The sequence below is a fragment of the Chamaea fasciata genome, unplaced genomic scaffold, assembly GCF_029207755.1.
Source record: "Chamaea fasciata isolate MVZ Bird 193981 ecotype frontalis unplaced genomic scaffold, bChaFas1.0.hap1 SCAF_41, whole genome shotgun sequence".
Taxonomy (NCBI): Eukaryota; Metazoa; Chordata; class Aves; order Passeriformes; family Sylviidae; genus Chamaea; species Chamaea fasciata.
The window spans coordinates 995,077-1,022,626 of record NW_027094126.1 but is presented as its reverse complement, the minus strand read 5'-3'; the positions used below and the strand labels follow the sequence as shown (position 1 = coordinate 1,022,626).

General features: G+C 66.0%; 3 protein-coding genes across 5 annotated transcripts; 1 reads left to right on the top strand and 2 right to left on the bottom strand.

The window, feature by feature from the left end:
- Positions 1-1,962: 1,962 nt before the first annotated feature.
- TNS2 (tensin 2) lies at positions 1,963-15,609 on the top strand. Its single transcript, XM_066207341.1, is given in 27 exon segments — positions 1,963-2,136; positions 3,457-3,568; positions 3,972-4,009; positions 4,101-4,574; positions 5,075-5,118; positions 5,351-5,522; positions 5,798-5,848; positions 6,181-6,303; positions 6,635-6,699; positions 7,019-7,102; positions 7,555-7,667; positions 7,740-7,800; positions 8,100-8,169; positions 8,354-8,477; positions 8,849-8,914; positions 8,999-9,103; positions 9,534-11,098; positions 11,101-11,388; positions 11,825-12,134; positions 12,532-12,657; positions 13,072-13,164; positions 13,404-13,481; positions 13,979-14,056; positions 14,471-14,657; positions 15,082-15,150; positions 15,237-15,266; positions 15,370-15,609. Coding segments are annotated over 27 exon segments (4,734 nt in total). The 5' UTR covers positions 1,963-2,070; the 3' UTR covers positions 15,512-15,609.
- An 876-nt stretch (positions 15,610-16,485) lies between these two features.
- On the bottom strand, positions 16,486-22,639 carry SPRYD3 (SPRY domain containing 3). 3 transcript variants are annotated; one of them, XM_066207322.1, is made up of 11 exons: positions 22,584-22,639; positions 21,528-21,731; positions 21,113-21,188; positions 20,911-21,035; positions 20,363-20,498; positions 19,872-20,060; positions 19,162-19,311; positions 18,770-18,827; positions 17,849-17,968; positions 17,611-17,765; positions 16,486-17,024 (listed from the first exon to the last, which is right to left on the bottom strand). In XM_066207322.1, the coding sequence occupies exons 2-11, from the start codon at positions 21,716-21,718 to the stop codon at positions 16,890-16,892; spliced, it is 1,335 nt and encodes a 444-aa protein (XP_066063419.1). In that variant the 5' UTR covers positions 21,719-21,731; positions 22,584-22,639; the 3' UTR covers positions 16,486-16,889. The 3 variants fall into 3 exon arrangements, with proteins under 3 accessions (XP_066063419.1, XP_066063420.1, XP_066063418.1); XM_066207323.1 differs by lacking the exon at positions 22,584-22,639 and adding an exon at positions 22,537-22,574; XM_066207321.1 differs by lacking the exon at positions 22,584-22,639 and having other exon boundaries at positions 21,528-22,134.
- Positions 22,640-22,725: 86 nt separating this feature from the next.
- Positions 22,726-26,911, bottom strand: MFSD5 (major facilitator superfamily domain containing 5). Its single transcript, XM_066207329.1, is given in 3 exon segments — positions 22,726-24,540; positions 24,542-25,648; positions 26,828-26,911. Coding segments are annotated over 2 exon segments (1,317 nt in total). The 5' UTR covers positions 25,625-25,648; positions 26,828-26,911; the 3' UTR covers positions 22,726-24,306.
- Positions 26,912-27,550: the final 639 nt, after the last annotated feature.

Below are 27,550 nucleotides of genomic sequence, written 5' to 3'. Positions count from 1 at the left end.
CAGGAAAACCTGGATTTCCACCCCAGAACCTCAAGATATTCCAAGATTTTGGGATTTGGGGTGGGCTGTAAAAATGTGTAAAAAGAACCTTCCCAGACGTTTTGGGAGGTCCTGGGGGACTTTGGGGGTTCTCCCCCAGGTTGGGGGCTGCTTTGTTTTCTCCAATAAAATGAGCTTAAAAAGATCCAGAGAGGCCCCAAATCCTTCTGCTCTTCTCCCCGCCCCAAAGAGGAATGGGGCAGTGCCCAAGCCCCCCAGGGGGAATTTTCTGCCCTGACATTGGCCTTCCTCTCCTGAGGCTTCCTTCTTCCTTCTCGCATCCTTCTCTTATCCTCCTCTTTCCTCATTCCATCCTTCCTCTTCCTTGTCCCACTTCCTCCTCTTTCCTCATCCTTTATTCCTGCTTTTCCTCCTCCATCTTCCTCCTTCCTTCCACCATCTCTTCCTCCTCCCCCTTCCTCTTCCCCTTCCTTACTTCTTCCTCTCCCTCCATCATTCCATCTTTCTGCTTCCCTTTCACCTTCCTCCTTCCACCTCATTCTTCCTCTTTCCTTCTTCCTCCTTCTCTTTCCTGCTTCTCTCTCTCCTTCCTCCCATTCTTCCTTCACCTTCCTCCATTTTCCTTTCCATCTTCCTCCTCATCCCTAGTTCTTCATCCTCTTCCTCCTCCTTTTTCGTTGTTCCTCCACTTTCATCCTGGTCCTTCCTTCTTTGCTTCCTTCCATCCCTCCCTCCTCCACCCCCGATGATTAACGGTAATTAATTGGGGGCGCGGGCACAGCACTGAGCCCTGGGATGGCCCCCCCGGCCCTTCCTCTTTCCCGGCTCTTCCCAACCGCTGGAATGCTGGAACCCGCCTCCCCCACTGCTGGAATGCGGGCCCCCCCCGCGGCGGCTCTGGCCCCACAAAGGGGGGTCTGTCCTGGCCTGGGATGCGGGGGGAGGACCCCCAGGACTGGGAGGACCCCAGGGGCCGGGAGAAGGGGACCCCGACAACCCCGACCGGGAGGGGGCCCTGATCCAGGCCCCCCAGCCCCCTCTGTGTACCCCAAAACCCTCAAACCCAAATCCTCTTCCTGCACCCCAAAAAGCCCCTCCCCAATTCCCCTCTTGAACCCCAGTTCCCTCCCTGCACCCCAACTTCCCCTGCATAATAACCCACACCCGAAACCAGCCCTGCACCCCAAAACCCTCCTCAAACCCAAAAACACTCCTTGCACCCCAATTCCCCCCCTGCAACCCAAAACGCCCCCACTTCAATAACCCCCACCCCAATGCCCCCCCAAACCCCCTGAACCCTGATTCCACCCCTTGAAACGAGCTTCCCCCAGGGGCATCCGAAGGGAGGGGTTTGGGGTCTCTGCGCTCCCCTGGGGAGCCCATCCCGGGATTTTGTGGGGTTCCTTTGAGCCCCTCCAAACCTACATCCCCTGCCCCGAGTTTGGGGGTCGCAGAGGCTGAGGATCCCCTTTCCCACCGAATTTGGGAGTCCCCATGGGGTGGGTCCAACTCCCCCTTTCCCCCCGAGTTTGGGGGTCCCGGGTTAACGGGGGGGGGCGGGGGCGGAGGAGGAGGAGGAGAATGAAGAGGGGGCGGGAGCAGCGCCAGGAAGGTCCCAAGGGGGCTCGGGTGGAATTTTGGGGGATACTGGAAGGGAGAAAGGGGTGAAACCGAGGCAGCGTCAGCAGGGGGGAGGTGTCACCCCGTGTGTCCCCCGTGTGTGTCCCCCCCGTGTCCCCTCTCCTTGTCTCCCCTGTGATCGTCCCGGTGTCCCCGCCATGTCCCCTCCCCGTGTGTCCCCTGTGTGCATCCCCCGTGTCTCCTCCTTGTCTCCCCTATGATCCTCCCGGTGTCCCCTCCCCGCGGCCACACGTGTCGTTCCTGTGTCGTCCCCCCCGTGTCCCCCCCGTGTCCGTGTCCCCCCCCGGCACGGGAAGAGGCTCCGGGCTCGCGGAAACGGCCCCTCCCCGCGCGCCTTCGGCCACGGAGCCGCTCGCGGGACCCACCGGGAGCCCCGAGCCGCCCCCCGGGAGCGCCTGGGACCTCCCGAGGCCCCCGCGGAGCCCCCCCATGAAGCCCCCCGGGGCCGTGGGGACGCTGCTGCGCGCGCTCGGCCGCCGCGATGGCCCCGACATGGTAGGACCGGGGGAGGTCCCTGTGTGGGTGGGGGTCCCGCGTGGGGTGGGGACTCCCCGGTGGGGAACGGGGGGCTGGGTGCGGGGGAAAGAAGCGGCGGGATTCCCCCCCCCCCCCGTGCCGCCCCCGCGGGGATCCCCCGCCGTCCGCTCCAGACGCCCCCTCCCCACGCGTGACGCTGGGTGGCCTGGGGGGGAAAGTTGAGTCTGAAACCCCCCCCCGCCCCTCCGCTGCCCCTCCCCATATTTTCCCACGCTCACCCCTCGCCTCCACTTTCTCTTTTCCCCCATTTTCCCACTTTTTCCCTGTTTTCCCAGGGCCCTCCCTCCCCGTCCCACGCCCCCCCCCCCGCGCCTCCTCCCGCTGTCCCACTCCCCCCGCACACACTCCCACCCCCCTCCCCCTCCGTGGGAACGGCGGGGTCGTCCCAGGGGGGGCCATTTCCTGGGCTTGTCCCTGCCCCGCTTCCTGCGGGACTCGATGTCCGTGGCCGGGGGCCAGAGGGGCCGGGGGTGACACGGGGGGGACACGCGGGACGACACGGGGGGGGACACAGGGAGGGAGACGAGGGGACACTGGGGGACACGGGTGGGACATAAGCGACACGGGGGGCCACGGGGGGCCACGGGAGAGAGAGCGGAGTTGACATGGGAGTGACAAGAAATCACGGGAGGGACAAGCGGAGGGGGTCGGGGGGACGCGGGGGACATGCGGGCGTTACTTGGGGGACACCGGGGTGGCAGCTGGGGGTGGCGACATGTGGGAAACGAGAGAGTCACAGCATGGGGGGAACAGAGAGGTGACGCAGGGACAACATGAGGGGACACGAGTGGGGCACGGGAGGGGATACAGGGAACACAGGAGAGGACGGGGGAGGGACATGGGGGAACACTGGGGGTGACAAGAGGGGGACATGATAGGGACACACGTGGGGGCACGTGCGGCGTCATGGAGGGGACACGGGTGACCCGGAGGGGAGACACGGAGAGGTCAGTGAGAAGTTGTGGAGGGAACATGGGGGGACACAAGGAGGGACATGGGTGACAGCAGGGGGACAAGGGGCTGACACCTGGAGACTCATGACGGGACCAGAGGAGGAGGGGGGGTTTACAGGGGGGCGGCACGAGAGGACGCGGAGGTGACACGATGGGAGTTGGGTGGGACAGGGGTCGGTCCACGGAGGGGTCACCGAGGGGACGCGGGGAGGACGCGGGGGGTTCACAGAAGAAACACAGAGGGTGACACGGGGCGGGGACATGGGGGGACACGGATGGGACACGGGGGGACATGACATGCAGTGACTCCCCCGTGTCCCCCCAGCAGCGGCCGTCCCCACCCGCCCCCCACACGTTCCGCGAGCGGAGCCTGCGCCGGGGGACGCCCTGTGGGGGCTGCGGAACCCCCCTGGGACCGCACGGGCTCGTATGCAGAGGTGACACCCCCGGGACACCCCCGGGACACACTGGGGGGGCTAGATGGGGGAATAGAGTCGGGGGGCGGCTACTGGGGGCAGTGGGCTCCGGACTGGAAGGTTACTGGGGCCAGTGGAGGGTACTGGGCAGTTACTGGGGGCACTGGGGGGGCACTGGGAGGGCACTGGGGGGGCACTGGGGGGGCACTGGGAGGGCACTGGGAGCATGGGAGGCTCACTTGGATGGTTACTGGGGGCACTGGGGGGGCACAGGGGTGTTTACTGGAGGCAGTGAGGGGTTACTGGGGATACTGGGAGGTTACTGCGGGCAGCGGAAGAATATTGTGGAGGGTACTGGGGGCCCTGGGGGGGGTGTCTGGGGGAACCCTGGGGGGTCCTGATGTCGCCATTGTCCCCCCCCCAGTTTGCAAAGTCGCCGCCCACAAGAGATGTGAAAACAAGGTACGACGGGGGACGGGGGCGTCACCCAAGGGCGGGGGGGCCCATTTGGGGCTGGGGTCCCATTTGAGCTGACCCCCGTGTCCTCCTCCAGGTGACGTCACCGTGCCAACCTCTGCCCCCGCCCGAGCTGGTGAGTGTGGGGGGCCGCGACACCTCCCCAAACCCGCCGGGCGGGACCCGAGACCGCTCAAACCCCCCTCGAGACCCCCAGACCCCTCGGGCACGACCCGAAACTCCCGAAGCACCCCCGGGCAGGACCCTCCGAACTCCTCTCGGGACCTCCAAACTCCCCGGGCAGGATCAGGGACCCCACGGAAGAGGTGAAACCCCCCGAAGCCCCCCCGAGCAGGAGACGGGATTCCCGCTCGGGAGCCCCAAACACTCTTGTCAGGATCCAACACCCCCGATATTCTCAGTGGACCCTGAACCCCCCAAATCCCCCCTCGGGTCCCCAAAACCCTCCCGGGCAGGACCCCGCCTCCTCCCCGGTGGTCGGGCCCCCCCAGACCCCGCTGTGCCCCTCCAGAGGCGGAACACGGCCCCGGTGCGGCGCAGCGAGCGCGTGGTGAGACCCCCGAAACCCCCGGAACCCCCAAAACCCCCTCGACTCCCCGACCGCCCCGTGACCCCTAACTTCTCCCCAGTATTCCCAACCCCCTCCCGGGAACTCCCTAAACCCTCCTCCCGGGACTCCCAAAACCCCCCTGACCCCCCACCCGACCTGCCCCGAGCCCCCTGACACTCCTGTGACTTTGGGGATCCCTCTGACACCCCCCCTTAGCCGCCCCCTTACCCCTCCCTGACCCCTCTTGACCTCCCCCTTCCTACCCTCCTCAGGTTTTGGGGATCTCCCTGACCCCCCCTTGACTCCCTCGACCCCGCCCTGTTTTGGGGACCCCCCTGCCCCCCCTCCTTTGCTCCCCCTGTCTTGGCCCCCCCTGAAGGCACTTGACGCCCTCCCCCCACCCCGTGTTTGGGAACATCCCTTAACTCCCCCCATGTTTTGGGTGCCCCCCGACCCCCTTTTCCCCCCCTCGTTTTTGGGGCACCCCCGGGACCCTCCAGGGCTCCTCGCTCGACAGCGCCCCCCAGCGGAGCACCCTGCCCAGGTACGGGGTTGGGGGTGCGGGGGGGTCTCAGGGATTAGGGGGGGGGTGGAAATTTGGGGGAGGTCCCAAGAGATTTTGGGGTGCTGGGGCGTTTGGGGGAAGGTTGGGGTGTTATGGGGAGGGGGGTGGTGTTAGGGTGCTGAGAGAGTCCCGAAGGGACAAATTCCCTCCAGGGCGTTCTGGGGGTTCTGGGGGTGCGGCCCCCCAGTTCTGAGCCCCTCCTCTCCCCCAGGACTCCTCGTGCCCCCAGCCCCGAGGCCTCCCCCTTCCCCCCCCTGGACCTGACGTTCGTGACCGAGCGGATCCTGAGCGTGGGGGTCCCGGGGGACAGCGAGGGGGGTCCCGGGGGGCACCTGCGGCACCTGGCGAAGCTCCTGGGGGCGCGGCACGGCCCCAACTACACGGTGAGGGCAACTGGGGGCAACTGGAGGGGGTCTGGGAGGACGGGGGGGGGGGGGGACACTGGGGGTCTGCTGAGAGCACTGGGGGTCTACTGGGTCGAGGGGGGCTGCGGGGGGCACTGGGAGTCCTGGGGAGGGGGGACAAGACACGAGGGACCCGGGGTGGCTGGGGGCTTGGGATTTTGGGGGTTCCAGGGGTGTGCTGGGGGGTCCTAGCGCAGTTTCGGGATCGCCCCGGTGGGTCCGGGCTCCCCCCGACCCCCTCCGTGTCCCTCCAGATCTTCAACCTGTCCGAGAAGCGACGCGACCTCACGCGCCTGAACCCCAAAGTGAGGGGGGGTCCGGGAGGATCTTGGGGGGTATGAGGGACTCCCGACGGATTTGGGGGCCCCGGGGGTGTGTCTCGCGGGTTTGGGAGTCTCCCCGGGGCATTTGGGAGTCCCGGGGCAGGTTCCGCGGGGTCGGGAGGGTGCCGGGGGTGGGGGGTGTCCTGGGGGGTGCGGGGGTCCTTTCGGGGTTCGCAGTGTCGCGGGGGGTGCTGGAGATGTCGTGGGGGGGAGTTGGAGGACCCGGGGGCATGGCGAGAGGTTTGGGGGTGTCCCAGTGGGTTTGGGGTCCCCCCGCGGTGTTTGGGGTGCCGGCTCTGAGGGTTCCCCCCCAGGTGCTGGATTTCGGGTGGCCGGAGCTCCTGGCCCCCCCGCTGGAGCTGCTCTGCTCCGTCTGCAAAGCGCTCGAGGGGTGTCTGGGGGGGCACCCCCGCAACGTGGCCGTGCTGCTCTGCAAGGTGGGGGAGCCGGGGGGGTCTGGGGGCCTCTGAGGGGGCTTTTCGTGGGGTTGGGGGGCTGGGGACAATGGGGAAGGGGCTGGGGGGGCAATTGGGTGGGAACTGGGTGGTACTGGGAGGCACTGGGGGCACTGGGGGGCAGGGAGGGACACTGGGGAGGGCACCGGGGATACCTGGGGTGCACTCAGGGCTATGGGGGGTGATGCTGCAGGGCACGGGGGTGTCAGTGGGGGTGACACCGGGAGTCACCGGGGGGTACTCGGAGCTATGGGGGGGCACTGGGTGGTACTGGGGGGTCCTGAGGGTCCTCACCCGTCCCCCCACCCACCAGGGCAGCAAGGCCCCGGTCGGGGTGGTCGTGGGGGCGTTTCTGCACTACAGCGACGTGTGGGGCAGGTGAGGGGGCGCCGGGGGTCTTTGGGGCATCGGGAGGGTTACGGGTGGGGCTTGGAGGGCTTATGGGGGTTACTGGGGAGGTTATGGAGAGTTGGAGGCAGAGTGGGGGTCCAAAGGAGGGTCCTCGGGTTCAGGGGTGGCCCGGGGGCGGGCACGGGGATGTGGGGGAGCTATGGGGAAGCTGAGGTAGGTCATGGGGAGGTTAAAGGGGGTCGTGGGGAGGATTGGGGCTGTGGAAGGGCTTGGGGGAGTCTTAGGGGTCCCAGGGAGGTCGCGAGGACTTTGGGGGTACCCTGATCCCCCTTTCACCTCCCCCCAGCCCCGAGCAGGCGCTGAATGCGCTGAGTATGAGGAGGTTCTGCGAGGAGAAATTGGGAGGGGTCCTGCAGCCCTCCCAGCGCAGGTGGGGGGGGGGGGGGGGGGGGGGGCGGGTCCGGGGCGGCTTTACAGGTCCTGGGGGTGCGGGGAGGTTATGGGGTCTGGGTCATGCTGGGATTTGGGGGATTGGGGTGTTTTGGGGGTGATTTTGGGGAATGGTTTCCAGGGAGGTTCTGAGGGGTTTTGTGGGGTGTTTGGGGTGATTTTTGGGGTACTACTTCGGGTGGTTTTGGGGTGGTTTTGGAGTGATTTTTTTTGAGTGCTTTTGGGATGGGTTTTAAGGTGTTCTAGGGGTGACTTTTGGTGTGGTTTAGGGTGGTTTGGGGGGTGATTTTGCGGTGCTTCTTAGGGTTGGTTTTGAGGTGATTTTTGGTGTGGTTTCAGTTGGTGTTTGGGGTCGTTTTGAGGGGATTTTTGGCGTGGTTATGCCGTGGTTTTGGTGTGATTTTGGGGTCACATCCATGCCCCCCCCCCCAGGTACACAGAGGATTTTGGGGCACTGCTCTCGGGGCGGCTCCGCCTGAATAGCTCCCCCCAGTTCCTGCACTACGTCCTGCTGCCCCCCCTGCCTGCCTACGACCCCCCCGACGGTCAGTTTGGGGTGAAGAGGGACCCCGGTAACCCCTAGGGCCCCCCAATGATCCCCCCGTGTCCCCCCGCAGGTTGCCGCCCCTTCCTCAAGATTTACCAATCGCTGCAGCTCGTCTACACCTCGGGGGTCTAGTGAGTGACACCTCCCACCCCAAATTTGACCTCCCCTGCTCCTCGGGGGGTCCCGGGGTCTCCCAAACCTCATTCCCACCCTGCTGTGCCTGTTGGGGGCGTCGCCCCCCCAAACCTGATATGCACCCCCCGATCATCCCCTTTGGAGGGGTCCAGGGGCTTCCCCCAACCTTCACCGCCAATTTCCCCCAGTGCTCTGTGGGTGGTGGAGTTTCAGGGGGTACCCCTAACCTTGACACCCCCCCCAAAACTGATGAACCCAAGCCTGCCCCCCCAAAATGCCCCCCTTCTTCCCCCAGCAGCCCCCCCACCTCGCAGTCGCTCTGTGTCACCCTGGAACCGGCGCTGCTGCTCAAGGGCGACGTGATGGTGAGGGGGGCGGGCGCGGGGGAGTCGGAGGACGGGGGGGGAGGCCGGGGGGTGCTCCGAGGGTCTGGGGCGGGTCGCGGGTGGCGTGCGGGGATGGGGCGACCCCCCCTAACCTTTGTGTGTGTGACCCCCCCAATTCACCTGTCCGTGCCCCTCACTCACCTGTGCCCCCCCCCCCCCCCAGGTGCGCTGTTACCACCGGCGGCGGGGGGGGCGCGAGGCGGTTTTTGGGGTTCAGTTCCACACGGGCACCCTGCGCGGGCCCCGCCTGAGGCTCCGCCGGGACGAGCTCGATGTGGCCTGGAAAGGTGAGGGCGCGGGGGATACGACGGGCTGGGGGGGACTGCGGGGTTTGGGGGGACACGGGAGGACAGGGAGAGTGTGGCGGTGCTTAGAGGGCCTCGGGGGGGAGGAGGAGAGGGGACCTGGAGTGACTCGAAGGGCGCCAGGAGGGGGGACACGGGGAAATTTGGGGTCACAGATAACGGGGTCGCCCCCACTTCCCCTGTGCCCTCCCCAGACGAGAACAAGGACGGCAGACCTGGGGGAATTTGGGTGTGCAGGGGGCGGACGAGGGCTGGGAATGGGCCGACTGGGGGCGTGCGGGGGGATTTGGGGACGCAGGTTATGGGGACACCTCCACGCTCCGCCAAACGTCCCCTGCTGCCCCCCCCCCCAGACCAGCGCTTCCCCCCTGACGCCACCGTCGAGTTCATCTTCTCCTCAGGACCCGAGAGGGTCGAAGGTGGGTTTTGCGGGGCGGAGATCCCCGGGGATACCCCGCCGGGGCCCCCCCTCACCGCCCACCCCTCCTGTCCCCCACCCCCAGGCTGGGTGCCCCCCCGCGGCCCCCCCGCCTCCCCCATCGATTACGGGGTGCGAGACCCCGCGGTTCGGCGGGACTCCTACGAGGGGCACTGGGACGGCCCCGAGGGTAAGAGGGGGTCACGGGAGAAATTGGGGTCCCCGAGGCATGGCGGGGGAAGAGGAACCCCATGGCCTGGGGTCTGGGGCATGCGGGGGGGGCTCAGGGTGCTGTAGGGTGCTGGTGTGACCTGGAGTGTCAGGGGTGGCTGGGGGGATTTGAGGGGCCGGGGGCACTGGGGGTGTTCGGGGGGGCCACGATATGGGAGGGCTGGGACTTGGGGGAGGCCTGGGGGGGGTCCCCATCTTCGGGGGGGGAGTTGAAGGCCTGGAGAAACTGCGGGGAACTGGGGGTGCACGGGGGGTTTGGGGGGACAATATGGACATACAGGAGCGGTCCCCATGGTCTGAAGGGGATGGGGGAGGAGACAGGGGGTCCCAGGGTGTTCCAGGGGGTCCCGTGGGGTTTTGGGGGTGCTTACCGCCCTTTTGCCCCTCAGAGCCTTCCCACACTTGGGGTCCCCTGGACGGCAGCCCCTACGCCCGCGTGCACAAGAAGGGGGGTCCCTCCCCCCCCAGGGGGGACTCTGACTCCCCGCCCCCACCCGGAGCCCCCCACGGCCGCCCCCCGCCCCCCACGGCCGCCGAGCGCCGGGAGCTGGAGCAGCTGCTGGGGGGCTTCGGGGTGCGGGGGGGCCGCGAGACCCCCGGCCCTGGGGAGGAGTCCCCTGACACTCCTGAACCGCTCGGGACCCCCACAGCCTATGGGACCCCCGAACCACTCTGGACCCCAGCACCCTACAGGAATCCCACATCCTACGGGACCCCAGTATCCCATGGAACCCCAATATCCCACGGCACCCCCACATTCCATGAGGTCCCCGTGTCCCATGAGGCCCCCCCATCCCACGGGACGCCGACATCCTATGGGAGCCCAATATCCCATAAGACCTCCCCATCCCACGGGACGCCCCCATTCCATGGGACTCCTGCTCCCCACAGCCCCCCAACATCCTGCGGGACCCCAACACCCCACGGCTTCCCCACATCCTATGGGGCCCCCAAATCCCAGGCGTCCCCCACACCCTATGACACCCCAAAACCCTATGGGACTCTGGTGCCCCACGTGACCCTGACACTCCATGGCCCCCCAGCATCCCAGGGGTCCCCAACTTCCTACGGGACCCCGGCACCCCATGGCCCCTCAGTATCCCCCAGGACCCCAACATCCCACGGGGTCACCGCACCCTATGAGATCCCAATAACCCACAGGACCCCAATATCCTGTGAGTCCCCAGCATTCCATGGGACCCCGATATCCCAGGACACCGTGGTGCCCAATATCACTCCAATATCCCAGGGGACCTTAACATTCCAGGGGTCGCCGATACCCTACAGCCCCCCAACATCCCATGGGACCCCAACATCCCTGGAGATGCCAACTCCATATGGAACCCCAACGTCCCGGGGGTCCCCATCACCCTATGGGACCCCAAAATCCTATGGGACCCCACCATCTCATGGATCCCCAACATCCCAGGGCCCCCACACTCGCCATAGCCCCCCACTAGCCCAGAAGTCCCCAACATCCTATAGCCCCCCAATATCCCACGGGACCCAAATAATCCATGAGACCCTGACACCCTATGGGACCCTGACATCCCAGGAGACCCCAGCCCCCCACAGCTCCCCGACATCCTACAGCCCCCCAAAACCCCATGGCACCCCAGTATCCCCTGGGGTCCCAATCTCCCACATCACCCCAGTATCCGAGGGACTGGCAGCCCCCCACGGGACCCCGATGTCTCATGCTCCCCCCCCATCCCACAGCCCCCCAGTAGCCCACGGGACCCCCTCACTCCACAGCCCCCCAGCATCCCATGGGATCCCAATATCCCACAGCCCCCCAGCGCCCCAAAGCCTCCCAGTATCCCACAGCCCCCCGAGCCCTTGGGCCCCTCCTAGCTCCTGGGCCCCCCCGTGCCCCCCTCTGTGCCGCCGAGCCAGCCTGGCCTCCCCCCGGGACCCCCCAAAACGGGGGGTGCAGCGCTCACTGTCCGAGGGGTTCCCCCCGTGGGGGGGCTACGGGCGCCCAGTGGCGGGGGGATACCTGCTTTTGGGGGGACTCCCGCCCCTCTGCCCCTGCCAGGACTGCCAGGGCTGGGGGGGCGTCTCCCCACTCCCTACCCGCCCAATTTGTGGCGGACATGGCTGGGGGGGGCCCCCCCGCGCCTCCTCTGGAGCCCCCAAATTGCCCCCATTGCGGCCGCCCCGGGCTGGGGCTGGAGCGGGGACCCCCTCCCGGAAAAGGGGGCTACGATCCCCCCGCCATGGGGGAGCCCCAGGAGCCGACAGGTAAAAATGGGGGGCAAAGTAGGGGCTCAAAGGGGTTAATGGGGATTTGGAGGGGCCTAAAAGGGCTGTGGGGGCCTCTTGGGAGGGTTATGAGGCGTGAAAGGGGCTATTGGGGGGTCCTGGGGCATCTGTTGGAGGTAAAAGGGTTCATGGAGGGGGTCTGGAGGGGTGTTGGGGGGGTTGAGGAGCGTTTAAGGGGGCTAGGGCGGGGCTTCTGGGGAGGGGTCGTGGCCACGGAGGAGCTGGGGCGCGCCCTGGGGAAGCTGAGGCATAAATTGAGGGAAATTTGGGGGGATTTGGCGGGGCTGAAGGATAATTGGCGGATCCGGGGGATGCTGGGGGGCGGCAGGGGACAAAGGAGCCGCTGGAGGAAGGCTTTTGAAGGCCCCCCAGAAGGTCTTTTGGGGGTCTCACTCCACTCTCTGTGCTCTCCTAGGGCGGCGGAGCCCCATTGAGGGGACCCCCTGGCCAGCCCCCCTCCGTGCCCCCCCCGAGTCTCCCCGTGCTCCCTCCCCCGGCAGCGGCACCCCCGGTCCCCCCCCCGGCCCCGCAGCCGCCCCTGCCCGAGAAGCGGCATCCCCCGGCCCCAGGGGGGCCCCGGGACCCCTCCTCACCCCAGCGCAGCCCGGGGGGGGGGCAGGGACACCCCTCGGAGGGGGCGGCGCCGGGCGGGAGCCCCCCCGGGGGCACCTTCGTGCAGGACACGACCAAGTTCTGGTACAAACCGGGGCTGTCCCGGGAGGAAGGTACGGGGGGGCGGGGGGAACGGGGCGGTGGGGACCCCCGAGTGGTTGGGGGGTGGGGAGGGGCATGGGGGCCGGAAACTCCCAGGGGGCTTGGGGGGTTCTTGGGGATTATTTGGGGGGTACTGAGGGGCTGTTTGAGGGGGATCGGGTGAGCATGGGAGGGTCTGGGGGGCTCAGGGGGCGGTCAGTGGGAGCTATGGGGGGGGGTCTGGGGGGTCAGTGGGAGCTGCGGGGGGTCTGGGGGGTCAGTGCTGGGGTCTGTGGGGGATGACCGGGGGGGATCTGTGCGGGATTCATGGGTGAGGTCTATGGGTGGCTTGGAGGGTTAAACGGGGGAGTCAGTGGGGTCCTCCCGTGTGCCCCCTCCCCCCCGTGTGACCCCCACGTGCCCCCCCAGCCGTGTCCCTGCTCAAGGCGGCCCCTCCCGGCTCGTTCCTCGTCCGCCGCAGCAGCAGCTTTCCGGGGGCGTTCGGGCTCGCACTCAGGGTGGGGGTCCCGCCCCCCCGCGCCACCCCCAGAGCGGGTATGGACCCCACAAGCTCTCCCGAATCCCATAGACCCCCCCGGCTCCACAGACACCGCCCGGCACGCCCCAAATCCACCTCCCCTCCATGGAATGTTTGGGGGCCAGGAGGGTTCTCGGGCATCTCCCAGGGCTCTGACGCCCCCAGTACCCCAGGGACCCCTGAAAATCACCCCAAATTCCCCACCAGCAGCCCCCAAATCCACCCATAGACCTTCCCCCATGCAGTACTGGGGGGTCGGGGGGCGTTGTCCATGGGGGGGGGGGGTCTCGGGGGTCTGGACACCCCCAACCCTCCCAGATCCCCCCCATGGACACCCCCCCAAATGCCCCATAGAAAATACTGGGGCGTCAGGGGGTGCTGTGGGGGGGTCTCGGGGGTCTCCCTGGTGTCTGACCCCCCCGGCCCCTCAGGGGACCCTCAGGAGCAGCTGGTCCGGCACTTCCTGATCGAGACGGGCCCGCGGGGGGTCAAAATCCGGGGGTGCCCCGAGGAGCCTTACTTTGGTGAGGGGGGCTCGGGGGGAACAGCGGAGGGATCTGGGGGGGTCTCTGAGGGTCTGGGGGAGTTGAGGGGGATTGGGGAAGTCCAGGGTGGGGGAGGGCCGTGGGGGTCAGTGAGGTCTCAAGGGGAACTGGGGGGGGACCTAGGAGGGCCGGGGGGGATGTTGGGGTCCGGGGGAATCTATGGGGGCTTTGGGGAGTCAGTGGGGGTTTTGGGGTGCCCTGACCCCTCTTTCCCCCAGGGAGCCTCCCGGCGCTGGTGCTGCAGCACTCCATCACCCCCATCTCGCTACCCTGCACCCTCCGCATCCCACACGCAGGTGAGCGTCCCAGAAACTGCGGGAACACGCCAAAACTGTGTGGACACCCCAAAACATCCACGCGACACCCCAGAACCCTCTGGGAACGCCCCCAACTCACCACGGAACCCCCCAAACCGACGAGGGAACACCTCAAAAACCGCGGGGACACCCCAAAACCCCTGCGGGGACACCCCATAACCTCCACTGGGACACCCCAAAAGCGCGAGGATACCCCAAAATCGCCGGTCCTCCCCCAACACCACAGAAGCCCCCAAAACTGCGGGAATCCCCAAAATTGCGAGGACACTCCCAAACGGCGGGCCCCCCCCCCCCAAAAAGGCAGACGGGACCCACCAGAGACTCCTCCAGCCCCCCAAATCACCCCAGCGTACCCCCAATTTTCCCCCAAACTCCCCTGGCCCCTGTATTTCCCCTGCCGGGGGGTTCTAGATGGTCCTCGGTGGGGCACCGGGGGGTACCGGCCGCCGCCCCCCACCCTGTGCCCTCCTCCCCAGAGCTGCAGGAGGAGCCCCCGGACCCCCCCGGACCCCCCAATGTCAGCACGGCCGGAGCCCTCCTGAGGCAGGGGGCAGGTGGGACTGGGGGGACTGGGACGACTGGGCACACCGCGGGGACTGGTGGAAACGGGATTGGGGGAACTGGAGGGTACTGGTGTCACTGGGGGGTACTGGGGACACTGGAGGGGGGGGCACCGGGATGGGGGGGGTTACTGGCAGGCACTGGAATTGGGTCACTGTGTGGGGTTGGCATCGCGACTGGAAGTGCTGCGGGGGCTGGCTCCAGGTTTGGGGAGGCTGGCCCCGGGTTTGGGGAGGCTGGCTCTGGTTTTAGGAAGGCTGGCCCCGGGTTTGGGAAGGCTGGCTCTGGTTTTAGGAAGGCTGGCCCTGGGTTTTGGGGAGGCTGGCCCTGGTTTTGGGGAGGCTGGCCCCGGGTTTTGGGGAGGCTGGCCCCGGGTTTGGGCAGCTTCCACCCCGTTGCTCCCCCAGCCTGCTCTGTGCTCTTCCTGGGCTCGGTGGGAACCGAGGCCCTGACTGGGCCCCAGGCCGTGGCCAAGGCCGTGGGGTCCCTCCTGGAGGGGGCCCCGAGTGCGGGGGGCTCCCCTCGGCCCGCCCCCAGCCCCGTGCACTTCAAGGTGTCAGCGCAGGGGATCACCCTGACGGATCGGCAGCGCAAGTGAGGGACCCCCAAACCCCCCAAACCAAGACCCCTCTAACCCCCCAGTAACCCCAAATGCCCGACCCTCCCCAAACCACCCAACCCCCCCACTCCCGGACCTCTTCAAACCGGGATTCCCTCAAACACCAACCCCCCCAAACAACCGAACCCCCCAAAACCACCAACTCCCCGAAACCTCCCAAACCACCAAACACTGACACCTCAAACCCTCTCAAACGCCCCAAAACCCCCACTCCCTGAACCACCCGCCCCATTAAACACCTCATCCTCCAAACCACTGATCCCCCGAACCCAAACATCCCCCAAAGCCAACCCCAACCGCCCCCCCAAACCGCTCAGCACCCACTGACCCCGGCCCAGCCACCCATCCTGCCCCCCCCTCTCTGCCAACCCCCCCTCACCCCGTGCCTGCTGCCCCCAGACTCTTTTTCCGCCGGCATTACCCCGTGAGCAGCGTCACCCACTGTGGCACCGACCCCCAGGACCGCAGGTGAGGGGGGGGCGCACGGGGGGCAGGGGGGGGACCCCCAACCGTCCAAACCCTCCCAGACCTCCGAACCCCTTTAACCCCCCCAGGTGGGAGAACCCCGACGGGACCACAGCCAGGTACGTGGAGAGACCCCCAGAACGGGAACCCCCGGAAAGCAGGGGGGGGGAAACACACAGACCTGACTCTGGCCTCGCCCCCTTCCCCCTGCCGCCCCCCCAGGATTTTCGGGTTCGTGGCGAAGCAGGCGGGGGCACCAGGGGGGGGCAACGCGTGTCACGTGTTTGCGGAGCTGGACCCCGAGCAGCCGGCGGGGGCCATCGTCACCTTCGTCACCAAAGTCCTGCTGGGGACGCGGCACTGAGAGACACCAGGGCCCTCCCTGGGACCCCAAAAAGCATCTGGGGCCTCCCAAAGCCCCCCGAGGCAGGGGGGGCTCAGGGGCACCCTCAACGCCCAGTGGGACTCCTCCCCGTCTCCACCAAGGTCCTGCTGGGGACACGACATTGAGGGACCCCCAGAACCCCCTGGGACCACCAAAAGCATCTGGGGATGCCCAAAACCCCCTGGTGCCCCTTGTGCCAAGGAGGGGACAGGGACACACACATAACCAACCCACCACCACCACCATCACCTTTATCACCAAGGTCCTGAACACCCCCAGTTCCCCCCCGAGACTCCCCCAAAACCACTCCTGGACCCCCAAACCCTCCCAGACACCCCTGATTCGGGGGGAGCACAAGGGGGCCCCCATAATTGCCCTCCCCACCATCTTCATCACCAAAGTCCTACTGGGGACCCTCAAACTCCCCCTGAGACCCCTCCCTGACCCCTCCAAACATGCCAGACCCTCCAACCCCCTCTTGGAGGCCCCCCAAAACCTCGTGCACCCCTTGAACTGCCCCCTCAAATGAAGAAAGGGCTGGTAGAAAAGGGGGCACAGGGATGCTCCCTGCAATCTGGGGGGTCCTGGGGGAACCCAAATAAATCCACATTTATTTTGGTGTAAGAAATGGGTTTATTTAAGGGGGGAGGCATGGGGACCCCCCCACCATGTGCAAACGTCAAAGGGGACCCCAAAACCAGCCCAGTCCCCACCACAGAACTGGGGACTCTTGGGGGGGTCCCATGGAATTGGAAGGGTTGGGTTACATTCATGATGGGGGGGAACCCCTAATTCTGGAACCCCCCAAGAAAGGGGAGCACGGGAAGAGATGGGGGGGCACAGGTGTGATTTGGGGGGGCACTGGGGGGTCAGTGGAGTGGGAGGGGTTGGGGGGGCTGGGGAGGGTCAAAGGGTTGATTTGGGGGGCTCTGGGGAGGGGCACTAGGGTCACCCATGGTGGAAGGGGCAGGACTGAGACCCCCAAATCCACCTGGGGGGGGTCACTGGGATGATTTGGGGGGGCAGGATTGAGTCCCCCAAAAACACAGGGGTGGGGCAGGAATGGGCTCCCCAAAAATATGGTGGAGGTCATGGCTGAGACCCCCAAAACCACCTTGGAGGCCAACAGTGGGGTACTTTTGAGGGGTCAGTGGGGGGATTCAATTAGGGGAACCCCCTCCCAAAGAGCCCCCGAAGGGCAAAATTATGGGGGCAGCAGGAGTGAACCCCCCAAAAACCACCTTGGGGGGGTCTCCACTGTTGTGGAAACACCCTAAAGTGCACTGGGAGGGCCCGGGGTGGGTCCGGGAGCACCAGAGGGTTTCAGGTTTTGGGGGGCCCCACACGCGCCCCCCCTTTATCCGCTCAGGGGGTGCAGGTCCACTTTGACCCTCTCACCAGTGCTGAGCATCCCCACGGTGGGGAAGAGCCCCCCAGGAGGGACCCCAACCTCCCTGCGCCCCACGACCGTCCCGTTCCGAGTGAAGAACACCTGGGGGGGCACAAATCAGGGGGGGGGGTCACCTCTATATTGGGGGGGGCAGGGAGACCCCACCCCCCAAACAAAACAGGTAAAGAGGGGAGTAAAGCAAGAAAAGATGAGCTAGGAGAGTTGAAGGAGAGATTTTTGGGGTGGGAGGGGGGTTGAGGAGGTACAAGCACGGTGGGGGGGCAGGGACACACAGCAGGGTCACCCCAAAATATGAGGGGAGGGCAGGGAGACCCCGGTCTTTAAAAGCATGGGGGCAAAGGGGTTGACCCCGGGGTGAGTCACTAAAGGGAACCCAATGGGGGTTGCAGGGGGGATTTTTGGGGTATTGGAGGGTCTAGGGGTGGGGCACAAATACGTGCGGGGATCACAGACAACCGGGGGAGCACCCTAAAATATGAGGAGGGGCAGGACACCCCCAACTTCCCCCCCAATATCCAGGTGTTGGAGCCCCCAGACTGATTCTAAGGAATCCGAACGGGGCAAAGGAGAATTTAAGGGTGAAGAAGGAGCTTGGGGGGGGGGGCGGGGGCGGCAGGGTGTTTTTTAGGGCACAGATTTTTTTTTGACGGGGTGTCCCCACCCTTACCACGACCTTCCTGCCCTCTTGCTCCTGCTCCATGTCCTCCCCATCCTCCTCTTCCTCCTCCTCTTCCTCTTCCTCCTCCTCCTCCTCCTCCAGGTACATCACATTGCGCATCTTCACCTTCACCTCGGGGGGGTCCGAGGCGTCATCGCTGTCACCTGGGGCGGGGAAGAGGGTGAGGGAGCCCCCCCTCCCCCCGCAGGGCCCGCCCAGGCTTTGAGGGTTCCCCGCCCCGCGATACCTTCGCTGTCCCGGCCGTAATCCCGAGGGAACATGATCCCGCAGCCCATCACGTCGCCCTTGTAGCAGCGGGGGCCAAAGGGATCCCCGACCCCGCTGCCATGGAACAGCTTTCCGTCATCTGGGGGGAGTCCCCGAATTAGAAGGACCCCCCCCAGTTCGTGGGAGAAACCCCCAGACACCCTCCATGAGGGTGCACCCCAAAAAAAAGGGGAGAAATGGGCAGAGAAAGGGGTTACAGGTGGAGAAGGGGGAAATGGAGAAGGGGACAACTAGGGGTGGGGGGTGCACAGAGGGACCCCCGAATCAGGGGGGACTCCTCAGTCATGAAGGGGACCCCTCCCATGGGCCTGCACCCCAAAAGGAGGAGAGAAATAGGCCTGAGAAAAGTGGAAGGAAGAAGAGGGTGAAGGGCATGAGAGGGCAAAGGGGTGAAAGGAGACAAAAAGAGGGAAAAGGGAAACAGGAGAGAGAGAGGCCATGGGGATCCCCCGAGGGGCTGGAAACCACCCCTCAGACCTCCCCATGGGAGTGCACCCCAACATAAGGGAAGAAACTGGGTTGGGAAAGGATGAGGACAAAGGAGAAAAAGAGGAACGAAGTTAGAAAGGAAGTTAGGAAGGAAGTTAGGAAGGAAGGAAAAGAAAGGAAAGGAAGGAAAGGAAGGAATGGAAGGGAGGAAGGGAGGAAGGGAGGAAGGGAGGGAGGAGTCATATAGACCCCGCAAATTAGTGGGGACCCCTGAAGTCACGGGGGACACCCCAAGGCCCTCGTTTATAGGGGTGCAACCCAAAATAGAGGGGGAAAATGGGAAAGGGGTTTTCAGGAAAAGGAAGACTAGGAGGAGGTCCAACTATTGAAATCCCGCGTTTGGGGGGGGCCCCTCCATTTTGGGGGTCCCCCCCACTTTTGGGGGGCTCACCCGCGTGATAGGCCACCGAGCCCCTGCTCCAGCCGGGGTGACGATTTTTGGGGTAGTCCTGGGGGGGGGGACATAGGGGAAGGAGGTGAGGGCAATGTGGGGGGCCAGCCCCCCAAACCTGTGGACCCTAATTTTCCCCCCCAAACACTCATTTTGGACACCCCCCCACCTTTCAGCCCCGCCCCCCCGTAACCCAAATATGAGCCCCCTCCCCACCTTCCTTGGCCACTCCCAGCCCTGGAGGAGGCTCCAGCCCCCCTTTACTCCCCCCGTAACTCCCGGACTCCCATTTTTGACCCACATCCCCCACTTCCCTGCCCCACCCCCACCTCCATAGGTGTCTCCACCCACTCCAGGCCCCCCCGCACCCCAATTCCGAGCCCCCCGAGCACCTTCCTGGCCACGCCCAGGGCGATGTAGCACTTCTCGCCGGGGTCCAGGATCTCCAGCTCGAAGTAGTGGCTGCGGGGGCTGAGCGGCCGCCGGGCCTGGGCCAGCCCCACATCCACGATGCTCTTCCCCTTCCCCACGTACTCCAGCACCTGGGAGGGCGCGGGACGGGCTCAAACAGGGGGAGAGGGGGCACCCCCCAACCCGGACCAGCCCCAGATCTGCAAAATTCATCCCCTTCTCTACCAGTAACAGCACCTGGGAGGGTTTGGAGGGTTCCAGGAGGGATGTGGGGGATCACAGGGGGTGGAGTGGGGGCTCACAGAGGGTCGGGGGGCACGCATATGGGATTTGAGGGGCACCCAAGAACCCCCAGACTGCCGATGTCGCTGCTGTGACCCCCTTAACCGGGGCCCCACGTCACGGCCGCCCATTTCACCCTCTCCAGGATTGGGGACTCCTCTTGTCCCCTTCCCAAAACTGTCCTTACCCAAACTCCCTGAGTCCAGTTTTCCTCACCCCGTAATCTCAATTTCTGACCTTCCACCCCAGGGAGGGGGGTCCAACCTCTTCCAAACCCCCCTCCCACCCCGCACCCTCATTCTGAGCTCCCTCCCTGGGTCATCCCCAGTCCTGGGGGATACTCCATCCCCGCTTTCTCTCCCTTCCTGCCCCCTGACCCCCCAAGCCCCCCGGGTTTCCAGGTGCTCACAGAGCCGCAGAGCCGCACGTCATGGAGCCTCCCCCACTCCTCCTCCAGGCTGTCCACCAGCATTGCCCCCCCCTCGTCCTCGGGGGGCCCGGGCGGGGGCAGATGCAGCCGAACTTCCTCCCCCAGCGAGTGCAGCCCCACGGCTGGGAACAGCCCTGGGGGCGACAGTGGCACCCCCAGACCCCCCACCTGCGATTGAGGGAGTCAGGGGGTGAGGGGGGCTCAGGGACAAGGGCACCCCCTGGCCTCCCATCTGGGCTTTAGGTAAACACCGAAGTGGGAAGTGGGGGGGCTCTGGATACTTTGGGGTTTCAGAAGATTAGGGGTTCCCCCCTCTTCTGTCCATTGTTTGTAAAGAATGGCTGAGGGAGGGGCAAAAGGACCTCCTGTTTGGGGGGTCCTGGAGGCTTTGGGGGTCCTGGGACCTGGAGGTTTGGGGGCACCCCGGTGAGTTTTCAGGGTGCTCTGGGGCAGGGTGGGGGTCCTCTCACCCTCTGGCCGTTCTTGGTGAAGAAAACCTGGGCTGGGGGGGCCCCGAACGAGCCCCTCTCGACGCCGCAGCCGATCCGGTCCCCAGAGCTGCACTTGGAGCCGAACTGGCGCCCCTTGGCCCGACCACTGTAGAGCCTGGGGTATGCCAAAAATGGGGAGGGACCCCGAAAATGGGGGGTTCAGAATGGGATGGGGGGATGTCAGTAATGGGGGACTCCAAACCTGGAGCAGACCCCAAATATTGCGACAATCCCCAGGCTCCCCAACACCTTCCAGTGCTGCTGCCTCCCTAGCTCATCCCAATATCCCAACGCCCCCAAGGTCCCAACCCCTCAATATCCTGACATTCCCCTGCTATCCTGACACCCCTGATATCCCAAAGCATCTTATCCTTCACCTCAGCATCCAACAACCAGACACCTCTCAACATTATGAAATTCCTTAATACCCCAACACCCACAATTATCCCAGCACCTCCCTGCTATCAGGACGTCCCCGGCTATCGGAACAATTCCCGCCATCCCAGCCCCGCTATCGAGACACTCACTTTCCATCATCAGCGTGGTAGGCGACGGAGCCGGGCCCCCATCCCGGGGGATGCTCGAGGCTGTGGCAGTGCGGCACCAGCCCCACGGCGATGGTGCCGCGGACCCCGCTGTCCACGATGGACACCTGGGCACGGGGCGGTGGGGTCAGGGCTCACCGCCCGCCCCGCGACAGCCCGCGCCCCCCCGCACCTCCAGGCTCACCTCGAAGTAGTTGCTATCGCGGGTCAGCGGCCGCGGGGCCACGTAACAGCCCACCTCGCCCGAGGGGCCGCGGTAGCTGCGGGGGACGGGGGGGGGGCTGAGACATCCCCCGATCCCCCCCGGGTACCCCCAGACCCCTCCCAGATCTGCGGGTGCTTCCAGTTCCCTTCCACCCTGGTGGGCTCCCCCAGCCCCTCCCTGGGCACTCCCCCAGCAGGAGCCCCCCGCCCCTCCCACCCTCGTGGGTGCATCCCCCCCTCCTTGGGGCCCACCAGCCCCTTTTCGTGAGTGCCCCCAGCCCCCACCATGTGCCCCCAGCCCCCCTCCCCAACCTCCCCAACCCCGTGGGTCCCCTCATGCGCCCCCCGCGCCCCCCAGCTCCCCTGTGCCGGTGTCCCCAGCCCACCCGGGGTACCTGAGGGTGTCGCCGTCCACCAGGATGTGCCGGGCGCGTTCCTGGCAGCGCAGGCCCCGATCCCGGTCCCGATCTCGGTCCCGATCCCGGTCCCGATCCCGGTCCCGGTCCCGGCCCTCCCGCACCTCCCGGATCTCCCGGATCCGCCGGCGCCAGTTCAGGAACCTGAAGTGCAGGTTCAGGTCATCCATGGCGGGGGGGCTCCTGTAGGGAGGCAACGGTGGGACCCCCGAAAGACCGGGGGGCCCCGAACCAACACACCCAAAACTGACACCCCGAATCAGACAAGAACCCCCCAAAAACGGGATCCCCCGAAGCTGACCCCCAAACACACACCTGATACCCCAAACACTGACACCCCTAAACTGCCCCCCAAACATACCTGAGCCTATAAAACTTCTCCTGAAACACACACGATCCTCCAAATCATACCTGAACCCCTTAAACGTACGTGACTCCGCAAAATACACCTGAACTCTCAAAATTAATCCCCAAAACACACCTGATGCTCCAAAACACACCTCAGCCCCCTAACCACACTTGACTCCCTGCAATACACGTAACCCCCCAAAACCCATCAGGCCCTTCAAACACACCTGGACCCCCAAACCACACCTGAACCCAAAAAACCCACCGGAGACCCCCCCCCCCCAAACTGTCTTTCCAAACACTCACCTGAGACCTCAAACACACACCTGACACACCCAAATCACAACTGACAGCTCAAACCTGACCCCCACTCCCAACACTGACCCCCCACACACACACCAAGGTTCCCCCATTCCAGGGGTCCCCCTTTCCCAGCACCACTGTTCCCATGACCCCCCCAAGCACCGCCACTCCCCCCGCACCGCGGCCGCTCCCCCACCAGGGCACCCCCCAGACCTCCCCAATTCCCTCCCAGTTCCCCTCAGGACCCCCAAATCCCTCCCGTATTCCCTGTACCGCGGTCTCCTCGCCCCCCCCAATTCCTCAGGACCGCCCCCAATCCCCCCGGACGTCCCCAGACCTCTCGATGTTCCCCAGAGCCCCCCCGGCTCCCCAGTGCCCCCTTACCGGGGGTCCCGCCCCCTCCATGGGCCGCGCTCACATCCGGGTCCCGCTCGCTTCCGCCTCCCTGCGCCCGCCCACTGCGCCCCGCGGACCAATCGCCACCGGCTGCGCCGTGACTGACAGGCCCTTCAGCCAATCGGAGGCAGAACCGGGGAGGAGGCGGGGCCTACCGGGGAGAGCGAGGAGTGCGCGTCACGTCCACGTGACGCTGGGGGGGCACGGGGACGGGAGGCGTAAGGGCGCCCCCTGAAGGACGGGGGAAACTGGGGGAACTGGGAGAAACTGGGGAGGACTGGGGGGCCAGGAGTTACTGGGGAGACTGGGGGGAATTGCGAGGAATGGAGGGCGAATAGGGGGAACTGGGGAGACTGATGGGAACTGGGAAAATTGGGGGGATGGGGGGGTTACTGGGAGGACTTGGGGGGAATTAGAAGATACTGGGAGCACTGCGGGGGTTTAGCTTGGGGTCAAACCAGCACGAAGGTCACACTGGGAACATGGTTGGACTGGGAGTCACTGGTTTGTACTGGGGGCGCTCTGGAGAGGTTTAAGGATCCCCCAGACCCAGGTTTGGGGGGCGGTGGACTTCACAAACACCTCTATTGGGTGAGTTTATTGAAAATTAATTAGGTAATTAATACACCCCCATGACACCACATGGGGTCACAGGCCACACCTGGCCTGGTGTCCCCATGTTCCCTCTGCTATGCCTTGGGGGAGGTGGCACTATGACCCAAAACAGCCCAAGTGTCACCATCAGGGTGTCCCAGTGTCATTGTCGCCTACACTTTATTATGGGGGTGACACTGTGACCCATCACAGCCTAATGTCACCAGTAGGGTGTCCTAGTGTCACTGTTACCCACAGCTCAGCCATGGGGGTGACACTGTGACTTCTCTCAGTTCCTTGTCATCATCAGGGTGTCCCAGTGTCATTGTTACCCACAGTCCATCGTGGGGTGACACTGTGACCCATCGCAGCTCAGTGTCCTCAGGAGGTGTCCCAGTCACCCACAGTCCATTGTGGGGTGACACTGTGACCCATCACAGCTCAGTGTCCCCATGGGGTGTCTCAGTGTTTCTGTCACTCACAGCTCAGCATGGGGGTGACACTGTGACCCCATCACTGCCTGGTGACTCCATGGGCTCTTCACATGTCCCAGTTCTCATTACAGCCAAGCATCCCTGACCATGTCACACCCTGGTGTCTCCACTGAGCTGTCCCAGTGTTCCTGTCCCAGCTGTCTTTGTCCCTGCCAAATCCCAGAGTTCCATCAAGCTGGCCTTGTGTCCCTGGTGTCCCCATAGAGCTGTCCTGGTGCTCCTGTCATTGTCACATCCTAGTGTCTCTGTCCTTGTCACATCCCGGTCTCCCTGTCACATCCTCGTGTCCCCATAGAGCTGTCCTGGTGTCCCTGTCCCACCCCAGCATTCCCATTCCTATCACACCCCAGTGTCCCCACCAAGCTGTCCTGGTGTCCTAGTCACATCCTGGTGTCCCCATAGAGCTGTCCTGGTGTCCCTGTCCCACCCCAGCATCCCCATTACACTCCTATATCCCTGTCAAGCTGTCCCAGTGTCCCTGTAACACCCTGGTGTCCTCATCGAGCTGCCCCAGCGTCCATGTCCCCATCACATCCTGGTGACCCCTTCAAACTGTCCCAGTGTTCCTATCACAGCCAGGTGTCCCTGCTGAGCTGTCACAGTGTCCCATCCTGGTGCTCTCGTCACTCCACCGTGTCCCCCTCGAGCAGCCCTTCGTCCCCCACCCTCAGCCCCTCATCCCCACGGGCGGTGCCCAGGACCCCCCCGGCCGCCCCCAGTGCCCCCAGCGCCGCCAGGGCCGCGGCCCCGCACACGCCCCGTGTCCCCGCGGGGTCCCCGGGCAGCGCCGGCAGCGCCAGGGACAGCGCCAGGCCGAGGGGCAGCCGCAGCCACCGCGCTCCTCCCGCCGCGCCCCCCACCCCGCTCCAGCCGGCGCCGCAGGAACGCCATGGCCGGGAAGTACATCCCGCAGGAGAGCTGCAGCGCCAGCACGGCGAGGAAGTCCCCGGGGGGGTACAGTGGCAGCGCCAGGGCCACAAGGGCCAGCGCCAGCAGCAGGACGGAGGCAAACAGGAGTCGCAGCGGCTGCAGCCGGAGCCTCCCGGTGACGCCGCGCCGGAACAGGGCCGAGCCCGTGGCGCTGGCGGCCGTGAAGCCCGAGAAGGCGATTCCCAGCGGGATCCCATGCGGCTCCAGGACAGGTGTCCAAAGGAAGGCAAAGATGAGGAGGATGCTCTCCACAAGGGCCTGGACCAGCCCCAGGAGCAGCGCCCGGGGGTCGGACAAGAGGCCCCGAAGGCCTTCCCCGCAGGCCTTACTGCAGGGCCGGCTCTTCCCGTAGTTCTCATCCCAGTTTTTCCCGGCAAAGATCCCCGAGAGCGCCAGGAAGGGCACAGCCACCAGGAACGGGGCCACAGGGCCCAGCGCCAGCCCCTCAGCCGCCAGCTGGGCCACCAGGCCAGCTGCCACGGCCAGGCCGCTGTTCCAGAGGCCCACGCGGGAGAAGGTGTCGGGAATCCACTCGGCCGGGAAGTCGTGGTGCTCCAGGTGCTCGTGGATGTACCAGGACTCGAAGGCAGAGAAGAGCAGGGAGGTGCCGAGCGCCGCCAGGACCCTGCCAGTTGCCAGCGTCAGGAAATCCCGGGAGAGCTGCAGCAGGCAGGACACAGAGCACAGCCCCGAGGACAACACACAGGACTTTTTCCGGCCGAGCCGATCCACAAAAACACCGGAGACGAGGCCGAAGGCGACGTTGGAGGCGAAGCCGCAGGAGTAGAGGGCGGCGATCTGGCTGCGCAGGAAGCCCCGGCTCTGCAGCAGCTGGAACAGCAGCGGCCCCTGCAGCCAATCCGCAGCCAGCGCCGGCAGGTATCCCAGCAGGAATTCCCGCTGGAAGCGGCGGAAGGCCGGGTTGGAGGGTGAGGGGCGGCGCGGGGGCGGCTCGAGAGCCAGGCAGGTGAGCAGGAGGAGGGCGAGGGCAGAACAGGGCAGCAGGAACATGGTGGGGAGGGGGCTCAGGAGGGCCTGGGGAAGGAAAAATGGGGGATCAGCACGAGGAGGAATTGAGAGAGTCCAGAAGGACCACCCAGGTGCCCCAAACCCCCCAGACAACCCATGGGTGCTATAGGGACCCCCCTTCCCAAAGGCACCCATGGGGGGCTATAGAAACCCCCAGCCCCTAAAAGAAATCATGGGAGATAAAAGGACCCCTAGCATCATAGATATGCCACACAGTGCCCCACAGCCCCTCCATAGGCCCCACAACCCCTCGCAAGCCCACACAGACACCACCCAGGCCCCACAGAACCCCCACAGACCCCAAAACTCCACCAGAGTTTCCCACAGCTCCCCACAGACCCCCCCACACCCCTCAAAAGGCCGCCCCACACGCTCCAGATCCTCCACAGGCCCCACAAAGGACCTCCACAGACTCCCCACAGGACCCTCACAGAACCCCCACGGCCCCCACAGGACCCTCGCCCCCCCCAAATCCTCCTTGAGTCCCCCATATACCCCCTAGAGCTCCACACAGCCCCCCTCCACTCCCTATAGCCTCCTCTCTACGCTTCATAGCCCCCCTCCCCCCGACGCCAGAGTAGCCCCGCAGGCCCTCCCAGACACCTCTCAAACTCTCCAAGGCCCCTGCACCCCCTGCACCCATTCCAACCACCCCCGGGTCCCCCAGGGCCCCATATAGCCCCGGTCCCCACCGGCGCCGTACCTGCCCCGCGGCGCCTCCGCGGACCCACTTCCGCTTCCGGCCCCATGGGCGCCGCCATCATGGTCAGTGTCACGTGACACAGGGCACCACCACCCCTCGCCCCCACACCAACGGACCTTCCCCCCCCCCCCCCCCCATAGGTGTTCTTAGAGACCCCCAGAGACTGCGCGGGGAGTTCTGGAGACACCCCCGCCGGGACAGCCCACGGGCGATTATGGAGACCCCCAAGTACCCCCCAGAGTACCCGCCCACGGGGGGGTTTCGGCACCCGCACCCCAAAGACACTCCCCGCAGGCACACCAAGGGGGTATGTGGGGACCCCCGCCCTCAGAGACCTTGTGCAAAGACCCTCGAGGAAATCCCCGGCGCAAAACCCCTCCGTGAACCCCCCCCGGTGAGCCACCCTCCCCACACCCCCCAGGGAAACCTCCCTTTCCGTGCCTCGTTAAAGGGAAGGGTCCCCGTGACCGCCCCTCACTCACCGCCGCCTCCGGGGGTCCCTGGGGGGGCGCGGAGGGGCCGGACCCCCCTCATCTGATACTTAAGCGGGGCCGGGGAGGAGCGCGGCGCGGGGGGGGGGCAGCATCGGGAGGGGGGGGCGGCACTGGGGGCACGGGCGGGAGTGACACGGGGGGGGACAGGGAGGGGGGTGGCACTGCGGGCAGGCTGGGGGGGCGCAAAAGGGGGAGCAGCAGGGGGGGCGACATGGCGGGGGGTGATATTGGGGGCAGCAGGGAGCGGGGTGACACTGAGGGGTGCAGGGAGGGGGGTGACAGGGCGGGGGGGGACACTGGGGGCAGCAGGACATGGGGTAGCACTGGGGAAAGGGGGGTGGGGGGTGACACTGGGGACAGGGGGGGTGGGGGGCACCAGGCGGGATGGCAGAGGGGGGTGACAGGGCAGGGGGCAGCAGGGGGGGGCGCAGCAGGGCGGGGGGCAGAGGGGGGGGGTGGCACTGGGGGCAGCAAGGGGAGGGTAAGCAGAAGGGGCAGGGGGGGGGAACAGAAGGCGGGGGCGCAGCAGGGGGGGAGGTGGCAGGGGGGGGTGACAGCGCGGGGAGGTTCCCCCGCGCCGGCGGGGCCGGGGTCGCGGCCAGCCCAGCCCCATGGCCGAGCCGCCCACCCCTCGTACCCCACGGTCCGTGTCCCCCCCCCCCCCCTCCCCGGGGATTTACTGGGCAAAGCGGCTGAGCCGGGGAGCGGGGG